The 16349-nt window shown below is 49.1% G+C and overlaps 1 protein-coding gene across 5 annotated transcripts in view; it reads left to right on the forward strand.

Annotated features, from left to right (window-relative positions):
- Positions 1-16349, forward strand: part of SZT2 (SZT2 subunit of KICSTOR complex) — a 56387-nt gene that overhangs the window by 12603 nt on the left and 27435 nt on the right. For all 5 annotated transcript variants that reach the window (XM_080348632.1, XM_080348635.1, XM_080348633.1 and 2 more), the window contains exons 10-30: positions 799-1030; positions 1693-1822; positions 3046-3188; positions 3839-3991; positions 4346-4460; positions 7012-7217; positions 7611-7835; positions 8256-8334; positions 8698-8795; positions 9012-9180; positions 9694-9808; positions 10418-10531; positions 11030-11227; positions 11347-11459; positions 11785-11926; positions 12431-12595; positions 13292-13496; positions 13713-13825; positions 14293-14551; positions 15939-16104; positions 16187-16279. In XM_080348632.1, coding sequence (XP_080204758.1) covers positions 799-1030; positions 1693-1822; positions 3046-3188; positions 3839-3991; positions 4346-4460; positions 7012-7217; positions 7611-7835; positions 8256-8334; positions 8698-8795; positions 9012-9180; positions 9694-9808; positions 10418-10531; positions 11030-11227; positions 11347-11459; positions 11785-11926; positions 12431-12595; positions 13292-13496; positions 13713-13825; positions 14293-14551; positions 15939-16104; positions 16187-16279 — 3233 coding nt within the window. The remainder of the gene's footprint in view (positions 1-798; positions 1031-1692; positions 1823-3045; positions 3189-3838; positions 3992-4345; positions 4461-7011; positions 7218-7610; positions 7836-8255; positions 8335-8697; positions 8796-9011; positions 9181-9693; positions 9809-10417; positions 10532-11029; positions 11228-11346; positions 11460-11784; positions 11927-12430; positions 12596-13291; positions 13497-13712; positions 13826-14292; positions 14552-15938; positions 16105-16186; positions 16280-16349) is intronic.

Below are 16349 nucleotides of genomic sequence, written 5' to 3' on the forward strand. Positions count from 1 at the left end.
GTGGCACTGTTATAGAAAGTCATTTGTTTTCCTGGCTTGTTTTAGTACAAATACATATGCACAGTCAGCAGGACTGTGACAGTTTTCTGCTCTTCTGGCTCAGTGCAGCTTGCTGGCAGGTGCTTATGTTAATCTTGCTAGAGATGCAATGGCCCGCTTAAAGAAAAAGGTAAAAAAAATGTACAGTTTGAAGAAAGGGTGAATGTTTATTCTTTACTTTGTAACTTTGTGAGGAGAGGGTAAACATGGTGAGAAGCTTTTGATGTTTGAAGTTCTAAATTGCATGAAATACTGTCTGTGCAGGAAGAACATGGAGTTTGATTCAAGAAGTGGGCCTCACCTTCCAGGTTGTTTATGATCTGGGCCCACTGTGTCTCAATGTCCGTGTTTCTGCAGTGGGATAGATTAACTTTGCAGAGTGCAGATGAGAAAACTTTACAGCTTAAAGGCCCTAGTTATCTGTGCTAAGCAACGGTTTTATTGGAAATGAACTTGAAGCTGTGAAGAAGAGAGCCTGTTGTGAATGTCACCACCTCCTCTGAGTTTCAGTTGCCTTCTCTAGTGTGGATACTATGTGTACATTTAAATAACTGTTCACCAAATGCTTACTGGGTAAGCAAAGCATTGCTCTGTTGGGAAGGAGGGAGAATGACTTCAGCTAGAGCAAACAGCTGTTAGATTACCTTGTCTTCCTCATAGAACTCAAACAGTTTCACAGCACTGGGAGTCCCTGGTCAGAGATAAATCTCAGATACGTACCAAACAAGCACTTGAACTTATTTTTCTGCTCCCATGCAGGTGGGTCTCAGCTGGAGGTGAAACTAGTGCTGCTTTGGAAGCATAACATGAGGATAGAGTACTTAGCTGTGACACCCTGGCCCCTGGACCCATCGAAGCGCAGCACATGGGTAGAGGTGACGATGGAGGGAAGCTATGACATCTTGCACGACATCAGTTGCACCATGCGGAAGCCTATCACCAGCCTGTACCGCACTACAGTCATCCGGCGCTTCTGGAACACCTTGCAGAGGTGAGCCAGGTCATCCCCAGCAGTTCCCAATGTCTGTTGTGACCAAGAAATTCCTTCCTGGGCATGCTGGGGCATGGGTTATGCAGGTGGCCATCCCAACCCAGGGTCCCAGAGGAATGTGCTCTGAGAAAGAGGCATGACTGGTGTCTAGGCAAGGAAAATCTCAAACTGGCCTGTGACCTAGTCTGTAAGGTTTCTTCATGGTGAAGATATTGCTGTCCCAGAGTCCTGATCGTGCGATGCAAACCTTAACTGTGACTGCCACCCCATGGAGGTGGGCTGTTCTTACCGTGCAGCCTTGCAGCTGTGCTGCGTGGTCACTCTAGGAGCAACACCTAATGTCTCTGGGCATGAACGGCCTGTGGGTTATAACCATTTCCTGGCCAGGGTGACTATTACTCCCTGCTGTTTGGCAGATTGCTTTTCTAGCACTTCATTCCCAACTTGGATCATCTGCCTTGTATATTAGGCTGTTACACTTGAACTTCCTTAACATGCTCTTTGCAAATCAGGTGTTGAATCCCAGCGTTCCTCTGGAAAGCGATGTTGGTGTAGATGGGCTCCCAGTACCTCGGGAATGCTGTGTATGCAGGCACTGGGCTGACTGGGGCAGGACCAGGGAGAGCGTGGGCTTTTGTGGCTAACTGCTTTTTCTCTTTCAGCATCAACCAGACAGATCAGATGTTGGTTCATCTGCAGTCTTTTGACACAGTCCCGGAACACTTCACCATTCCTGAGAGCACCAAGAACGGGGTGCCCCTCTTCTACATCCCCCCAGGCTCTACCACTCCGGTATGTTTGCACTCTCTCCCATTTAATGGAGGATAGCTTGTCCCTCCTGCCTATTCTATCTCTTGCCAGGGGATGCTGAGTTCCAACAGGCAATCAAGATCTTCTGTAACTCTCAGGCTTTGTCTCTTCCTCTTTGTCCTGCTCAGTAACAGAGTTCAGGTGTAATGCAGTACCGCTCAGCATCCCATACTTTTCCCCCTCTGAGACATCACTCTCTGTCTTTACTGCTGTAGCTACACTTCTAATTCCCACAAAAAGTCTCCTAAGTGTGCTGCGAAGACCAGCTTATTTTTGCCATGCTTTATCAGTAGTTACCTGATATGTGTGGAGTTCCCGCTGGCAGTCTTGTGCCCTGGTGATGTAGCTCAGCACTGTCAGGTGAAGACATAGGATGTACTGAATAGTTGCTTTTAATAGTCTCATTGCTCTGAGCACTCTTGTGGAAGGTGGAAGAGAGATACATGTCATCTACACAGCAGAAACTAAATGAAATATGACCTAGTAGTTTCCACTGCAAAATTTGAACTCATTGAAGCTCACTGAGCAGAAGTGCTAGCATATTATCTGTGCCCTGCTAGCGGTGTCCTTGACATTGGTAGAAGATGACTAGCAGATATCAAAGCTAGACACACTTTAAATTAAGAGAACTACGCTTTTAATTTTATTGCTTAAGTCCTTCCTAGGTTTGCCCAATAAACTTTCACTGTGTATGTAACCCATAGTATATCATAAGCATCCCATCTTATAGCTAACCGCCACTTTATTTGTGTGTCAGCAGAGTTGCTATAGTTGGTGGAATCATGGTTTTATCATATAAGCATGTTAGAGTTGCCCAATGCCACCCATTACTGGTACCCTATTTGCATGAACACTCTCAGATGAGTTATCTCAGTGTTTAATTGCTCTGCTGACACAAGCCATATATCCCCCTCTCAATCAGAAAGCACACCATTACATATGCCATTTTTCCACAGTTATTTAATTGACACTAAGTAGCTAAATTCCTAATTAACTTGACATTTCAGGAACCTAATTTATTTTTGCTTACATTGTACTGCCTGTTTCAGTGTGAACACACTTATTCTGCTGAGAGGCAGTTACCAAAAGCCAGGGATGTGGCTTCTCTTCTAGGCCTCCACAGCTCAGCGACCAGAGACATTCCTGATCTCTCCGGGGTGGAACCAGACGGTTTCTTGCTGAATATTGCCCTGTCCTTTTCTCAGGTGCTATCCCTGCAGCACAGTGGGTCTGACTCAAGCCATTCCCAGTTTGCCTCCTACTGGAAGCCTATTCTTTCCATGGATGCCAACTTCTGGCAGAGGTGGCTGCACATGCACCGTATAGTCCTCCTCCTGGAGCATGACACGTATGTAACCAGCAGGGCTGAGCTCACGGGCACACTGTGGGCCAGCCTGCAAAAACAAGGTGTCCAGTCCAGCCCAGCTGCAGAGTTGCAGCTGTCTTGGCAGTGCCTGTGGCCAAGGGAAGGGCCTTGCTGGTGGCACCTGGTGGATGGTGAAGGCTCATTTATCTGAGAGCGACTGTGGGTCAGAGAGTCATCTTTGTCTAGAGGGGTTTGTTCCCAGGACCATATGCGGTTTCTCAAGTCCCTCTTGGGTTTGGATTTCCTGATTGCAGGGGGTTTGGGCCATTCAGGTGGTACTATCCCACATGTTTTCATTTGCTGCTGGAAAACGTCTTCCCCAAAAGCATTGGTTTGCTGGGGCTGGTTCTATTTGCAGAGTCATGTGAATATTAGCTGTATATTGAATGGAGGGAGGTAGAAACAATACAAGAGTATGTTCTCTGTAAGGTGGAGAGCAGAATCCCTGTGCGCTCAGGGAGTATGACTCTGGCCATCAGGTGCAAGCGGTGGAGGTGCTTGGGAATGGGCTGCTTTGGAGGAATAAAGCTGATATACTAGTCAGAGGACGGGTTGGGATGGATGGAGCAAAGTCTCTTTGGGGAAAGAAGAGAAACTGTGGTTCTAAAAGGACTTTCTGCCACACCCTGCAGGCCTGTGCCCAAGCACCTGCACACGCCGGGCAACAACGGTCGCTACAGCACCATCCAGTGCCGCATCTCTCACTCGGCGCTCACCTCCCTGCTGCGGGACTGGAGCAGCTTTGTGCTGGTGGAGGGCTACTCCTACGTCAAACTGATACACGGGTGAGTGGCTCTGAAGCAGTCCCGTGTGGGAAATCGGGCATATGTCCAGACCAGAGATCCAGTTAGACCAGTACACTGTGATGGGCTAGAAAGAGATGTCTAAAGGAGGGGATAAGAGCACGACAAACACATATGAAACCCTGTGTATTCTGAACTGCTGCCACTGGGTTCCAGGTGCAGCCAAGATGGACGGGGAAGCCAGCTGCGGGGTTTGTGCGTGCTAGAACTGATGCGTGGTGCTGCCAAGTTGTGTGGGCTGTTGAGCTCTCCAGAGAGCAGGCCTCTGCTTGGTCTGACATGACAGAGCAGCAAGATCATGCTATTTCAGCCCTGTCTTAATCCCTCCTCCCTTAGCTCTGAAGATCCCACACCTACCTCGTTTTATGTGGTGCGGATCATCTCCAAAGCTCCCTGCATGGTTCTCCGGCTGGGGTTCCCCATTGGCACACCTGCCCAGGCCAGGAACAAGGTGAGAGCTTCCTGGCTGCTTCCTGGAGTAGGAGCAGAGCAAGAAGTTCTGGATGTAGAAGTGGTGGGTAGATCGCAGGCAACACTGTGGGCAGATATCTTCTAACAACTAACTACTATGTTAAGGCTTAGGTGGGTGTGAAGTTACTGTAACAAAAACGGACAGTTGGGACAAAGCTTTCAATGTTAAGTCTATGAAAGATCTAAACCCAAACACTTGATGATCAATGGAATAGCTGGTCACCTGCATGTTTTTCCCACTGCTTAATTCAAGTGTGGGGCTTTAAATGACTCAGAGGTTATCTAGTCTATCCTTGTGACCAAACCACAACCGATGCTGTGTGTCAGGAGCAGCAGATACTTGTCTGACTCATCTGCAAGAACCTCTGTGATGGATATGCTACACATTTCTTAGGCTGTCTGCTTCAGTAGGTGGTGAATTGTATATGTATATCATATCATTTGGGCAAGGAGGAGGTAGAGTTAAATTGTGAACAATGCCCCATATGAGCAATACAGGGAGAGGAAAAACATTTAATACCCAGACAATGTTCTAAAGAGATGCAAATCTGCTAGATAGACTTTTAATATCCTCTTTATATCACGAGAAGTGGGCTGCCCTAGTCAGATGTGGAAGGTGGGGTTCCTGCGTGGGCTGTTTCTCCAGCTCTAATGGCTGAGACAAGTCTAAGTGTTCCTGGGTAAAACATAAAGCATGAGAAAGTTGTCCTGCTATTAAGCTGTATGAACCTTTTGTTGTAAACATGAGGTTTATCATTAAGCCTTGATGTTTTGTCTTCATGAAAGAATTCTCTCGTTTGCCTCACTTAGCTTTAGTGTTAGATTAGTCTGAGGAGTAGGTGACAAACATGGAAAGGACCATCTCTTTCTGAGATAATGAACCCGGATTATACTAAATGCTTTGGCACTCTGGAGGATTTACCTGTTCCTGTCTTCAGGGGATCCAAGCCTTGGGCACTGGTTGCTGGGCCAACACATGGGCCGGTAATGCCAAATGAGGAGTTTTATGAAGGAGTTCTCTCTAGCAGGTATAAGTTAATACCTGTCTCATGAAGAATAGGTGAGACGGGCAGCATACCCTGCAGCTCTAGGCAAGCTCCAGATCGTTGCACCAGGAACTATATTTAGTCATGCACAATGTTTTGTTTTGGTTTCTTTTTGCCTGCCGTAGGGCTGATTAGCTACCCAGTGTGGAGGATGGCAGTAGAACTCAGCCTGCCTTGTTTAAGGGGAAGGGTTTTTTGTGTTGACCTATTCAAATTTCCAGTGTTTAAGGGAAGCAAAGCACTTGAGACAGCCAGACTTTCAGAAGGCTTTTGGTGAGACTCCCATATAGGGCCATGCTGTAGAACTGGAGCAGAAATGGGGTGTTGTAAAACAGAAACTGTCTTGGGGAACAAGGCAAGGAAACTCAAATCAAAGCAGAAGCTGTTTGTGGTTTTCTCAATCTTTTCACTAGTCAAAGGGTAGGGAACTCATCTGCAGGGAGGTGGCCAGGTAGTGAGGGAAAATCTGCAGGTGGCACAAAGCTGTTTGTTTTTTTCCTGCCCTTTCAACCTGTGTGCTTTGTGGACACCTAAGCAGTACAATGGTGGCTGGCAGCCAGTATCGATCACTGCCAAATAATGCACCTTGGATTTGGGTGCTCAAACAACATCAGATATTCTGTATTATCAGTATAAAACCACGCAGGAGACCCCAGTGGCATCACAGTGCAGAAAAGAGCTCTGCTTCACGTTTGGGTTTGGGGGCACTTCTTTCCTTGAAAAGGGCATAATAATGATGGGGAAAGTTGCTGAAATAATTAGTGTTGAGGGAGACGGAGAGCTGCTGTTCCCTTGTTTACCTGCAATGGTGATAGAAATTAAAAGGAGGTGAACAAAGATTATGAAAAGAAACCTAACCATGGAATTTCAAAGAAAACACTGGGGCATTGTGAGGATCAGATGCTGGTGTGGGCAGAACCATATTCAGGACTGCTAAAAACTAAAGAGAGTAATTGGGAAATTAGTTTAAAAGTATCCGGGTAAACATTAACCTAAAAAATAACCTAAGCTCTTAAAAGCTTTTACCGTAAAGGTTTGACACATGAATGTGACAGTGGGAAAACACATCAGCTGTGGGAACAGTCTGGCTCTGTCTTATATTTACTAGTTTACACTAACTGTAGGCTGTTGAAGAGGGGAGGAATGAGGGTGGGTACTCAGACTGCTGCTGTGGAGGAGGTGGCATGCAATTAATTTGAAAGTTATGGAAGGCGGTTTCTTCAGCCTTGAAATCATCTTTGTTTGTTTTTTGGACCTTTCCTTTGCTTTTAAAAATATTAATAGTTGTTAAAGTGTGGATGTAAGAGTCTTGTGTCATCTCGGTCTTGCTAGTGCCTCAGAAGTAAAATTACCTTTAACTCCTGCTCATCTGTATATTTAAGGAGGGTTCTGTTCCTTTTAGCTCTTGTTCTGAAAGCTTATTTTGAGTAGCTTATGTCTCCAGACAAAGGTGGTCACATTTACCTTTTGCTTTTGCCATGACAGATAGTGGAGGAGTTACGGGACCGAATCTTGCAGCTGCGCTTTCCCCACAGGGTCCAGAGCAAGGAGGCAACTCCAAAAGCAAAAAGGAAAATGTTTGGCAGTAGTTCTCCCTCCAAGTCTCCACCTGTGGCTGGGGCCCCATCAGACCTCTCAGACAGACCCTGCCTCGTTGTGCTGCACAAACCCTTGGAGAAGCTACTCATCAGGTAGTGATGGAGATCTGGGCCACCAGCACAGCCTCCTGCCCTGGGAAGTGGGAGAGAGAAGGTTCTGTGGGTGGTGCTGCCACTTGCAGGATGTGAGTGCCATGAAGCTGGTGCTTGTTGGAGTGGGTTTGGGTTGCGTGGCTGGAAATGGCAGCTGTCATCTGGGAGGGCTGTGACTTTCAGCAGGGAGTCTTGCTGGACAGGCAGATTTGTTACTCTTAAATGGTATGATGCAGAAGTAAATTTAGTTAGCAGGATCCTGTGCTGGGCTTGCCATGTTCTGCTGCTGGAGGGCTCTATCCTGGGTCCAGCAAGCAGGCTGTGAATGCAGACAGCTCTGGCCCTGAGCACAGTTTGCTTTCCACCTCAGTGAGCCACACTTCTGCCTTCTAGGTATGAGAAGCTGCCTTCTGACTATCGAGCCCCCTTCATTCTCAACCTGGAACACCCTCCAGTGTCTGGCCCGCTCACTATGGTGGCCAACCGTACTGCCTCTTCCACCCTGGCCTCGCTGTCCCGCTACTTCTATCACCAGCGTTGGATTTGGAGTGTCCAGTCGGGGCTGGCACCAGCTGTGCCCATCACCGCTGTAGCCCAGCTCCTTTCCATACTCACAGAGTAAGTCACACACCTGAACAGGGTGGCATCTCCAGCTGGTCCTGGGGATGCAGGGAAAGCAGTGTGGATCGGAGGCCTTGTTATGGATAACAGTTGAAGCTGCTGTGCAGAGGGTTTTGATGCTGCACACAGCTTCTACAGCTGCTTGGGCCAGTGCTTTACCAAGTCCTGCAGCGCAGTTTAGAGGAAGGAAAGTCCTGGAAAACATACAAAAGAGCAAAAGGCGTTTCTGTGCCTGGAGTTTGCTGATCTTCAGACAGGCTGTCCTGTGCAAAGTGTCACATCTACCTGTTGTCTGTGGGTAGCTCCCTGTCTTGGGAAGGAAGGTGTTATGGGGTGAAGGGTACAGTCATTCTTGTATGTAAGGCTTGCAGTATGGCTAGAAAAGCCCTACATGTCTGACTGACTCTCTGTTGCCAGGGTTCGTCTGTCAGAGGGTTTCCACTTTGCCTCCAGTGGGGATGGAATTATCAATATGGTGCTGGAGCTGCCCATACAGGTGAGCCTGGGTGCTGCAGTGTAGACACAATCCTTCATTGCTTCTTCTGAGGTGGATTCACCTTCCTGTGATGGGATTTCCCCATCCACTTCTAGCACACAGCCTTGTCATGTAGTGGGAGACCTGCCTTCTGCCCTGAAGTACAGGAGCTTGTGGATTGGGCATTTTCCTGTCTTCGTCTGCAGTTACAGAGCTGCTTTGCTGGCAGGGACATGCTGTGCTGGAGGAGTTGTTTGGGCTGGGCTGGGCTTCCTCTCACCACCACTGCTAGTGGAGCTGGGCAATGGGGCTGTGTTTTGGGGGGCCACTGTGTAAGTGTGGGCTGTTGCTGCTGGCCAGGCTCATGCAGTGTCTCCCCTCCAGATTGACAGCTCAAGTGAGAGCAGCGGTGGCAGGGAGAAGCACACCTGTGTTGTCCAGTACATCCTCTTCCCGCCACACTCCACCTCCACCAAGGACAGGTGAGACTGTTTCTCCCAGGGAGGGCTGTCAGCGGAGTCATGGGCAGTATGGGAAGGAAGGAGTCCCCGGTCACCTAATACAAACAACTGGCTGTCGTGGATTGATCACCAATTAGCTGGGGCTTTGCCTTGGTTTGTGTGGCTGCTCTCATAACTCTGCAAGGAGCTACTGGCTCTGGGCCATCTCGCAGGACTTGCCTTATGTCTTTCCTGCAGCTTTTCCACAGATGATGACAATGATACAGAGGTAGAGGCCATTGAAGTGGACACAGAACTGAACCTGGTCACAGAGTGCTGGGTAGAGCCACAGAGTGGCCTTGTCCACAGTACTGCTGAAAACTGGAAGCACCTTCATGGCTTGCCCTACCAGAAAATACCTAAAGCGGTGAGTTCCTGAAGGGGTAGGGACATGGGCTCTTTTGCGGAAGGAGAAGGGGTTATTTTGCATGTTCACCACAACAAGCACTGCAGGTGAATTATTGAGGGCCAGAAGAGAAAGGAATGCTGTTAACTAAAGAGTCTGAGATTTCTAAAAGAAGAAATGAGCTTCTGGACAGAAATGTTTTCTGGATTGCAAGACAGTGGATGCAATGCTGCTCTGAGATAGGTGGGAAAATACAAATTACTTTGTCAAGAGCTTTTTCAAGAGCTTTTTCTATTGGAGGGGGAGCGAGCTGGACCGGAGCAGTGATTGCAGGCAGTGGTGCCCATGCACCTCCTGAACAAGGCAAAAAGAGGCTGAAGGGCTGGTGGAGAAGGAGGGAACAATGACTGAGAGTAGGGCAAGTCAGGGGATGGGATTATGGGTGTTTCCTCCCCTTGCTTTTAGACTGTTTTCTCCTGTGTTTGGGGGTAATAATTCTGCTGCACACAGCTGAGCCTTGACTGCTTATTGCAGCTCTATCCCCGGGACCTTGCGTGCATTGCCACCGTGCTGACCTTTGAGTACATCAGCCAGTTGTGCCAGAACAAGGACTGGGTCTGCCCTCCTTCAGACACCAAAGCTTCTGAAGGTGAGTCTATCATATGTGTCTGAACAGATAAGATTGAGAAAGAGACAGCTAGACCCTGAATGTCTCGAGGCCCATTAGAAGTTTCTGGATGGTGGAACAGGTATTTTGACAATGACTTTCTTGACTTTGATGGCTGTGGGTCACTTTATTGCGCTTGTGCCAGAGACATGGCTTCATTCTGGGAAGGTCAAAAAAGCATTTGCAGCTTTCTGCTGAGGCTGGAAGGGTGATTAGGTGACCTTACTTGAGCAGAGGGGTGGACCAGATGACCTGCAGAGGTACTTCCCAACCTCAACCATTCTGTAATTCTATGAGAGGGGCTCCTTATGTGAACATGACAATAAGCCCAGGGGACTCTTCCAGCACAGTGCCTCTCTGTAGGCAGCTCACTACCTGCTGCAGCCTCCAGTGGGCTTTGCACTCTCCCCACATTCATTCTTTGAATCGCTCTGTCCTCCTAAGCACAGGGACTTGGGCAGCGTTGCTGTGTTACCTTCACTTGTGCTGCCCTCACCGTGTTTAGGGCTGGCACTGTGCACACGGAGGTGACATGGCAAGCAGGGCCATGTGGTGCCCACAGATGTGTTACATTCCCAGTTCTTGTTGCAGATCCAGACATGGGGGCTGGTTTTCGAGTACATGAGGTCCCATTCCAGTTCAACCTCATGAAGCTGTTGCCCAGGTGCCAGCAGGTTGAAATGTTCTTCCTAATGCTGACAAAAGGTAGGTGCCACTTCACCGTCTGCCTCCTCTTCTCCTAACTTCATGGTTGTGGGCACCTTTCTCTGTGTACTTGTCTCCCTGGGCAGCAGGCTTGTGAGAGCTACCATGCCTCTTTCAGTAGCTCAATGCTGTTCTTCCCATCTCTGCAGCTCCAGGGCTGTGCAGGAATATTGCTGTCTTTCTTGGAATTATAGTTCTGGAAAAGTTGCTTTCGAAAACATTAAACCTAGACTGTTGCTCTCTGCTGGTGGCTTCTTATCTTTAGCCCCAAACATCTCCAGAACACTTACAGTAGCAGGGTGAGTCAGTGCAGGGTACCTAATGATGCTGGAAGACCAGAGGTTCCTTAGCACTCTCCAAGTCAGCCTTACAGAGGTGCTGTGTTAAATGCCTAGCTGTGTGAAAGTGTCACTTAGTAAAGGGCTTTTTGGGGGACTGCGCAGGTGGTAGCTGTGGAGATTCTGTCTCTGAAGCTGCCATGGTTCTGTTTTGGAGCAGAGAATGAGGAGGTGACCAAGGACTCTGCGTTTGTGCCCAATGAAATGCTACTAAACCTCTTCCATGGCTGCCTGCAGCATGACCTCAGTGACCGGGAGATACCCATGGATGATGCTGATCATGTGGCTTTCATGGAGCAAGTTCTGCAACGGGATCGTGATGGCCATCAACCCCCCTTCACACTCCCTGTGATCAAAGGTAAGGGCCAGGAGTGTAGCAGCAGTGACATTGGGAGCTGGGGGGTTTTGGAAGTCTTGCTTTCAAGTCTCTTCCTTGGTTGGTGTTTCTCAGGTTGGTTTCTCTGTGCTCCATTTCAGAAGAAACCCTGAAAGCTGCTGGCACCCTGGAGCAGCAGGATGCTTCTGCATCCTATCATCTTGTTGGCAGCAATGGCACCAGGGATATGACTGGCTCCACAAGTACTCTGCAGGTACTGGTTCTCCTCCCAAGCCCTCTCTGAAGGCAAGGTGGCAGCTGTTGAAGGGCAGTAAAGTTAGCAGGAGATTTGAGAACAGATTGAAAGGCTGGTGTTTTCCCCACGCTTGGCAGCAGTTTAAGCTGTAGCCTGTGGCTGAAGTCAAGGAATCTTGTGGGTGTGTGGATAGTTGCACTCACTGTGGGCCTAGCCTTTTACAGCAACTGCTCTTAGAATGGTACAGGGGGTGGTCAGAGTGATTTCAGCATGGTTGCTATCTGCCTCAGGGTAGGCCTGTGCGATGTGCTCTGAGCTTATCCAGCCTCTGCTCTTCCATCAGAGCCTCGGCAACACAGAGCTGCCTGAGGATGACATGACCCTGAGTGACACGATGGGGCCCTTTCCCCCGCAATGGCGATGTTATGCCAAGCTGGTCAACCCGCAGCATGTGTTCCTGACCTTCCTGCCAGCCACCTTCTCAGGTGAGGCCGCCTGTTGTGGGGAGCAAGATGAGGTAGCACCTCCTCAGGAAAACAGCAAAAGCAGATTCAGCTCTGGTAGGATGGAGGGAAAATTGAATAGTGGCGTCTAGACCCAGTCTTTTTGCACCGTATGGCCAAGAACCAGAGTAGTGTGAGGTGCTGAATGTCTTTCTCTTCTCTTCTTGGAGATGGTGCTGCCCACATAGTGTTTTCAGGCAGGGGATGTGGCTGGCTGCAACCATTGGACTGTTTTCCCAGTAGGGTTGTTAATTAATTAAGGAGACTGGTAATGGGATAGTCTGGGAGAGTCTCAGCTTCTGGGCATTGGCACTGGTCTGGCTTCTACTGAGCTGCTGGCGAAGGCTGCTAGGCCCAGCTGGAAGCACTCTGTGGAGCTGCTCCCACACACAAAGAGGTTCCAGGGACATCTGCCCTCTTGGGAATGTAGATGGAGGAGTTAAACTGTGCTCACTGTACAGAGGGTGATTTTAGTTTTTCTTCCAGATGTACAGAAGCTGATGGCTTGTGGGTTGGACAAATCTCCAAAAGATGAGAGTCGATCTGGAGAGGACCCTCTGGGACCTGTCTGTGCGGAGCGAGTCAGAGCTGAGGCTGAAGAAGGGGATGCTGCAGTGCCATTACCCACCCTCAGCATAACACCAGCCCACGGTACCGCCCTCAGGACAGCACCTTGCTGTAGTATTAGTATCCTTGCTATACGTGAGCACGCTGCTGGGCAGGTTGAGACAGAAGGAATAACAGGCTGCTAGAGCCTGTCAGCTCCTGCCTGGCAGTCAGCAGAGCCAGAGCGAGGACAAAGGGCACAGCGAAGCCTCAGCCAGCTTTCACATTTTTCATGGTGGGGTGAGAGAATGTAATGGGAGCTGAGTGCCCACAGCCTAAGGCTGCCTCCCTGTGGGCAAGGAGGCTGCAGGTACATAGAAGCTGCTAGGAATGGCTGTACTGGGCTGCACTGGGAAGTCGATGCCTCTTGTGTCATGATCCAGCCTGGCACTGCCAGCAGCACATTGTCTTAGGGAGAAGGCCACAGGTCCTGCAGTATAAAGCATTTAATTGCACAGCCCCTGGTGCAGTCAGCCAGGCCTGCAATGAGGGTGGAGGGTTGTGCTGCTGCAGAAGGTGGTGGTGAACCATCATAGCTGCCCAAGAAGGAGATCTGAGTGGCCAAAGCACTGGGTCAAGTGGTTGGGTTCTGACTGAGGAGAATGGCCTCTGAGGTTTGAGGGGAGAGAAGCTTGTAAAACTGATAAGTACCTCTGGGTGCTGCTGTGAGGGCTATGAGCTTGCAGATGAGGAACAACGAGCCCACTGAAGGCCCTTGTCTCAGGTTTATTTCTTTTGCAGAAGTGAGCCGTGACCCTGGAGAACAGAGTGGCCCCTCACGGAGAGATGTACATATCTCCTTCTGTCACCAGAACTCGCAGTCTGAGCTAGGCGAGTGCCGCCGATTTCGCTGCCCCATTTACATCTACAGCTGCTCTTTGGAGCTGTTACGAGAGCAGCTTGTCAGCCCACGGGCACACCGTCCTCCCCGGGACATCTTTTTCAGGTAATAACAACCGTACGTGGTTCCTAGACAGGAAACTGAGGAGATTTCTTGACAAGAGGCTGGCTTCAGCCCTGCCTTATTCTCGTGGCTTGATCCTCTGCCTTAGAGCAGCCATGGCCTATGTGTGCCCTAGGGCCTTGCTTTACTGGTACCAGAGATGTGTATGGTCTAAAACGTGCTTCAATGGCGCTGAAGGCTGCGGTTCCTCTTTTCCAGGTCCCAGTCTCTGGAACGTCCTCCCACTGCTGCTTGGCTAGACCACAAGCATAAGGAGCTGGTGGGTTACTGCACGCTGCTGCAGGAGCATTCCCACCAGTGCTATGTGAAAGGTGAGGAGTGATGTGATGGGAGCTGGGACGGGGTTGTGGTTGGGGCTGGACCCTGGATCTTCTTTTAAGAAAGCAATGTCACATTTTACATGTGATCTTACACTGAGCAAAGGGAGGAGCTGTGGGACTGATCTCCCACCAGGAGGGATTTAAAGATGTCTCTGCATGTTCCCTATGGGCCTTGCATATCCTGTTCCTGGACCTGTGGAACTGTGGAGCGGGCGTCCCTTCTTTGACTTTTTCCTCCCACTTTCAGGGTGGCAGATCCCTAGGCCACTCTGGTGTGACACATGCCCAGGATAACCTGTAGCATGAGGCGTCCTAGTGGCTGAGTCTTTTTTCCCAGCACCTGTGCTGACTGCAGCTGCTGTGTTGGAACGTGCTGAAAGCTGTATGTGGCTATCACCTGACTCCCATGGCCTTGCATCTTTGCGGTGGGGTGCTCAAGCACTGTGTTTGATCTGTAGGGCTGTTCAAGAGCCTTCAGCAGTCACACAGCATCAGCTCCCAGGACCTGCTTACAGCCATGGACTACTGTGAGGAGCTACTCCAAGAGATCGATATCACCAGCTTCCTGCTGACGGTGTGCAGCCATGTCCGCTCGTTCCGAGAGAGCCACCAACATTTCCATACGCACTCCAAGACAGCCAGCTTCCAAGTGGGCAGCATAGAGCAAGAAGAGGAGCAGAGCTCTAGGGAACGCGGTGTCTTGGTCTCTGAATCAAGGTAGGGGCCCACCTTGACCTTACTTCTGTTCTTAACATTGGGCCAGGACAGATCTTTATTCAAGCATCTTCTGCCTGCTGGAAGGAATGTTGTAGGGCAGGGTCTAACAGAATCAGAGATATTTCCAGTGGGATACCCACTTGGTATGGTGCCCACCAGGACCTTCTCTTTCTTATAATCTCTGGTGACATCCATCCTTTCACTTTCTTTTGTAGTCTTAGCTTATTGCTGTCCCATCTGGCCTTAGCTGGAGGGCAGTTTGTCTGCAACTCTCAGACTTGTTTCTGGAGAAATTCTGCATCTCCTTCTGCTTGACTCATTTGAGTTTGATGTTGACTCTGGGGAAAATGACAGGTTTATTATCTTTTTCTAATGAATAAATTGACATTTTTAAAAACTAAATCTCTGGAAAAAATTCACAAGAGAAATATCAAGGCAGAATTAGAATGGACTTAATGCAAAACTTCTGTTGTTTCTTAGGGTATTTCTGAGGTTTGTGTTGCCTCTGGAAACTTTAGGAGAGGAAAAAGTGTTGTGCTGTGCCTTAGTGTCTGTAGAGGAAGCACCCTTTTTAGCTCCTCTGTTGTCTGCACTTGACTGTTTTCAGTTTCTTTATGTGATTTCACTAGCATTTGTTGGGGATCCCAGATCCTAGTTCTTATACTGTAAGTCATTGAGATGAGGCTGTGGTTTTGAACAACACTCAGTGTTTGGACTTCAAGTTCTGTTTTCCCAGAGAAAAACTGTGAGAATTTTTTTGTTTATAAGATATTATGAATCACGTATCTCAATGCACGTTGTGTAAACATTACTGAAGGACATACAGCTTGTGACACATTGCATCCAGATCTGCCATCTGTATTGCTAATTCAATTACCTGGGGAGTACTTTTGATCAACTAACATCCCAATCCCCAGATCGCTTTTTCTGAGCTTTAGGAACAGATTCTGTCATGGAGCTGAGTGAGCACGGGCCTGAGCTTCATGCTCTGGTCTGTGCTGCCAAGACATGGGGTGTGCTGGGATGGTGGCGTTTGCTGGGAGGTGCCCTGGACTGGGTGCTCAGATTGTGCCAGGCCTGTCCCTGTACTCAGCCACATGTCCCTCTTTCCCAGGGAGGGTGTGTAATGTGGTGTAAAGTACTTGGCCACAGGATCAGCATGGTTAAACTGCCTCTGGCCTGGCTTCAGACAGCTGGAGTGTTTATCAGGGTTAGTGGGTGGCAGGAGAGTTTCTGGGGCTGTGGGGGTGGGGGCTGTGTAAGTCACATTGTGTTTACACAGATGAAGTTTGGGGAGCTGTGAGGTGGGATGCTTGCGGAGTAGATAATACATATAACTACTCTCACTTCTCGATTTGCTTGTCTGACCTGTCCACAATCGTGTCAGTGCGGAAATGGAGGACTACAGTGAGCAGGACTCCCGTAACATCGCCAGCCCCACAGAGGAGCCAAAGAGCAGTATGGGCACCAGCTGCTGTTCAGAGTTTCCCCTCTCACTGCTGGAAATTGGACAGCCCTGCCAAGCACACCCTGACTTGCATAAAATTATCCAGGTGAGGAACGTGGGAGCTTGGCTTGGGTCCTGCAGGAGGGTAGAATTGAACATCTGTTCCATATCTGGGATTTCTCTTTTAGGAAAAATTCCTGGAAATCGGAAGTTTACATTTCAAGCCAGTGCCATCAAATCCTCACTATTTCTTCTATTGCCCACCATCAGCTAAGAAAGAGGTAGGCATGGTGCTGTCCTGGCAGTCACCTGGTCTTTGTGGAGGGAAGCAGCTTTACTAGGTGTCAGGTC

This window comes from Nesoenas mayeri (genome assembly GCF_963082525.1).
Source record: "Nesoenas mayeri genome assembly, chromosome: 8".
Classification (NCBI taxonomy): domain Eukaryota; kingdom Metazoa; phylum Chordata; class Aves; order Columbiformes; family Columbidae; genus Nesoenas; species Nesoenas mayeri.